This window comes from Mesitornis unicolor, unplaced genomic scaffold, assembly GCF_000695765.1.
Source record: "Mesitornis unicolor isolate BGI_N332 unplaced genomic scaffold, ASM69576v1 scaffold24724, whole genome shotgun sequence".
Classification (NCBI taxonomy): Eukaryota; Metazoa; Chordata; class Aves; order Mesitornithiformes; family Mesitornithidae; genus Mesitornis; species Mesitornis unicolor.
The window spans coordinates 13801-18432 of NW_010181139.1; the positions used below are offsets into that span (position 1 = coordinate 13801).

The following is a 4632-nucleotide window of genomic DNA, read 5'->3' on the forward strand; positions in this document are numbered from 1 at the left end:
CTGTCTCCAGGGTTGCCAAGCTTCAGTTCATCTCAACAGGCACCACAAAATGCCTACGTGTCATGGCAACATTTACAGACAACTCATGTGGAGGCAAGGTCTTTGTATGAATTAAACTCACAGGGTCAGGCTCCTGCTCCAAACAGTCAGGTCATATTTGGCTGCCACAGAAACAGCGTAGTCCAGCTGAGTGCCTTTTTCTTCACATTAGGGCCAAGGAAGTGGTCAGAAACCTCTTACTGTGTTCAGTGAGAGGCAGAAAAATAGAGGTGTCCTGTTCACCTCCTTATAAAAGATTCCTCACTGGATGAAAAGGGTTAAGAGGAAATAAGGGACACTCAGTAATTCAGCTTCTCTTTCTGCACAGTCACATTCCAAGTGCAGCTGCTCCTCAACTGTCTGCTGGTTATAGAAAGTGACACTTGAGGAAACCAAACAGTGCAGAGAGGGGCATGGTCTTCACCTTAAACTGGGACATGTAATCAGGAGTGCACATACCAAATATGACAGGGATTTCAAGGAACGCCCCCAACCCTGCTATCTTTTGGCATGCACCATCCACCCACCCTTCAGAGATAACGCACAGTGAATTTGCATCACTCAGCCAACAACCCCCAGCTGCCTGCCACACAACTGGAGTCAGGGGTAGGCACGATCTGTGCATGCTGCACACGTGTCTGGAAACATCAGGAGCTAGGACAAGGCTCTTCCCTCTGCTTCTGCATCCTAGGCCCAAGCTGTAACTCTTGTGCCATCGTTTCAGGCTTTTCCAGCCAGACCTTTCATATTATTGCAGGGCCAACAACATATGCAAAAAAAACCAAACCCCACTCTCAAAAATCAGAAACCACTACCACCAAAACCTTGTTATTTTAGCCGAAGCTCAAGTCTAGGCTATAATACAGCTGCAGGCTGCTCAGGAATACATGGCAATCTTCCTAACACATTTAACATTCATTCACCTGCCAGTGCAGGTCATCTACTGCCAGAAGTAGTCAGCTCCAACACATCCTCTCCATCTCGCTACATATTCAGAGACCAAACTGATCCTCCGCTTCCTGGCTTGAGAAAGCAGATCTACAGTCAGGCAGCTCCACGGTGACTGTGCTGAGACACAACAGGATCACTATGTTGCTGGCAATACAATAAACCAAGATGCTACCTACGAAAAATGCTGTTAGTAGAATTGCCTCATCTCCCACAGAGGGAGGGAGAAAGGTAGTTTCGATAAAGCAACAGTAACATTGGACAGCACTCTTGTTTTCCCCTCAGAGTCCACTGTTATGTGTTGCTTCGAAACATCTCCTTACCTGCTGTCTCATGTCACAATCCATAATGAGGGCAGAACCACTTTGAAGGAGATAAGCAAGCCTTCAAACCAGCACAGACCCAGCACACAGAAAGAACAAGATTGTAGCTGACTGGGTCTTCTCACCCAATCGGACAGATAGGGATGGAATAACAACTTTAGGGTTCAAGAGGTGAAGGGATCTTACAAAGTCCTGCAGGAACGCTGCTCACAAAGGCACTTAATACAAGCATGTATAAAGCTGGATGGAATAGGAGAAAGGGAAAAAAATGCACAAGAGAGGAAGGAGCTGCTCAGTGACTGCCTGGACAGTCTCCTTCAGCCAAAGAGCCCAGCTTCTGCAGTGGCCCATCTGTTACCTGTATTAAAAGTTCACCCTTCTGACATCTGTTATGGTTTAAGGGTTAATAGCCTGAAAGAGATGGACAGGTGGTGTCTGTAGGACCCTGAGGGGTCAGAAATTGGTACTGTTCCCTCCTCCTTCCTGCCACAGTCTGAAAAACCGAGGAGGCCTGAGCCCTGGCTTCACATCTCCAGATGGCTGGGGCTACCTCCACGTGCTCAGTGGCATCCACCACCATCTGCTTCCCGGCACCACTGCAGTCCCTGGTGATGTGTTACAGCAGCCACATCCACTCAGGACTACTGGGATCAGGTTCTGTATATAGTTAAATATCCTTTGTCCCTTATTAATTCCCTTTTCCTTTCCCTTTTTTTTCATTAAACTTGTTACAGTCTTAACTTCCAACCTTGTGTGAAGCATCTCTTCTCTATTCCCTTTTTCATCCTCCCCTGGGAGAGTGTGGGACAACAGAGAGAAAATCCTACTCCTTGTTTCATTTGGGTTTGCCCTGAGCCCTAAACAGAGACAGGATTAATTGGCGCCCAATGTGGGGCATGGCTTAATTCAAGATAAGGGTATTAACTGGGAGAGGTAATGGGCAAAATACAGACTGGACAATGTTAAAAAGTTCAATGATCAAAGAATTTTCATTGTTGTAGTTGCGGTGAAGGGATGAGGGGTGGTTCTGTGTATAAACTGCGCTGATGATGATGTTGTAAATGTTATGTGGGGAAGTTTGATTTTGTTGATGTAACCAGCGTGGCCCCAGGTGCAGGTGGTGCAGCCCCAGCCCTGCTGGGCCCTTCCAGCCCCAACTTAATCTTAAGCTCTGCTGCAGCTCCAGCCTGAAAGAGGGAGCCGGGAACTCTTCAGAACCATCAGAAGGGACCTGCAGCAGAGCAAGGAGAGGAACATGAGGGGAACAACTTCAAAAAAAACACCAAGGTGAGTAAAGGAAGAAAGGAGAGGGGGGGAGAAGGAGGGTGCAGAGCTGAGGTTCCCCCTGCAACCCATGGCACGAGCGCAGGTGGACCTGCCTGCAGCCTATGGAGGTTCACTGGTGGGACAGAGCCACATGAGAAGGTGGCTGCCCCTGAAGAGGCTGCGACTCTGGGCAGTGTGTGCTGGAGGGAACTGCAGCTGCGGGCAGACTCACATTGGGCTTTTGTGGAGGACTTGTCTCCTGTGGGAAGGGCGCCATGTGGAAGCAGAGGGAGGCTGGGAGGTGTCCTCCCTACACCTGAAGAGGAAGGAGCAGCAGAGACCACATGGGATGAACTGACTGCAACCCCCATTCCCATTCCCCTGTGGCACTGGACAAAGTGGGGAAGGTGAAGAAACCAGGAATAAAGCTGACCCGAGGAAGAAGGGAGGGGTGGAAAGAAGGCATTTGACTTTAAGATCTGGTTGCATCTCTCACTGTTCTACTCTGATGTTGTTGGTAACAAATTAAAATTGTTTGGTTTTTTTTTTCCCCTCTCTATGATGAGTCTGTCTTTTGCCCATGACCATTTAAGTGGTGAGAAGCCCTCCCAGTCCTTATTTTGTCTAGCCCCTTTTTGGGGCATTGTGGTGCTCAGCTATGCACTGTACCTAAACCACAACATCTCTGAAATGTCACACGTAGGTATGAGCCAGGGATTCCTTATCCATTGCAGGAAGCAGTGCACACTCTGAAGTCCAGCAGCAGATTCCTCTTGATGCCAGGTTTCATACCTAATGAAAACTCAAGTTCTTCAAAACCTTGTGCTCTTAAGCTGCACGAAGTTTCCCACAGTAGAAAAATAGACAGCAGGCTCCTTTCTCTCCAGATTTGTGCATATGGCTTACTGCTTTCTGGCATTCCTATTGCTGGCTGACAGCACACGAAGAACCATTCTGCCTGGGAAAGCCTCTGGTGTTGTCAGCGACGGGATAGGCAGCCCATACACCAACCACAAAGGAAGGGTATGGGAGGAGGGAGTCCTAGTGGAAGGGGACATTCCCCTGCTAAAGAAAGTCAGTCAACATCATCTGCAGAAAGGTGTCACACGATGTCTTCAGCAGAGCGCTGTGGAGGAGAAGACCCCAGGCTCAAGAAGTGGCCCCAGTTACATAGGAAACCCCTGTTATACTGGCCAGTGTCTATCACTAACCCACCCAGGAGCCTGCGTCCTGTGTTGTCTCGCAGAGCCAGCCGAGCTTCCCTCTCAGTCACGTTGTAGCTGATGTTCAGCAGCTGGATAAGGAGGATGTATCCCATGCCAGCTGTTACAATGGCACAGTACCACACACAGGTGAACGACAGAGCAGAGCTGGCAGCAGGGAAAAAGATGGGAAGGAAGCCATTTAGTTTTGGAGCAGCTGCTTTAGAGTGACTTTCCCTGGTAATCACTATCTTTTCAAATCCCCATCTACATCTGTCACAGTGATCTCACTTTGCTGCTTTCATCAGATAATCCTTAAAGGCTTTCTCAAAATTAAAGCTTACTTAATGAGAGCTTTTAGCACTACCACAGCTACTCTTGCACATTGCTATCGCACTACCTAGCTCTTTACTCCTACTGTTGTAAAGGTCCTTATTTAAGGACCCAACGATGCTCACACTCGATAGACCATGAAATGGAGTACAGCAGAGGGTAGAGTCGCTTGTGCTAGCGTACTCTGCACATCAGTGGTAGCGCCAGCTTCTGAACTCGTGCCCAACGCTTCTCACCACCCTCCCCGCCAGACAAGGCATATTAACGCTGCCTGTTCTAAGCAGATAACTGAGAGGGACAGTCACTAGATAAACAGTGAGAGATGAGAGGGACAGACAGCACACAGACTCCAGACTGTCACACCGTTACCTGCAACAAGGACAAACATATTTAAGAGTGTACCTATACAGAACATAACAAAGACTTCAAAACCCAGCTCCTCCAACAACTCTTTCCAAATAAATGGTGAGCTCTTTCCAAGTCTCAAGCTCCCCACCTAGGCGGAAGCAGTGCTGCATTCC

At 48.4% G+C, this 4632-nt stretch overlaps 1 protein-coding gene across 1 annotated transcript in view; it reads right to left on the minus strand.

Annotated features, from left to right (window-relative positions):
• Positions 1-3388: 3388 nt before the first annotated feature.
• The window catches only part of ZDHHC23 (zinc finger, DHHC-type containing 23), a gene marked incomplete at its 5' end in the record, with an annotated part of 2795 nt that continues 1551 nt past the window's right edge, over positions 3389-4632 (minus strand). The window contains one exon of the mRNA XM_010183338.1: positions 3389-3946. Within this exon, the coding sequence (XP_010181640.1) occupies positions 3679-3946 (268 nt within the window). The remainder of the gene's footprint in view (positions 3947-4632) is intronic.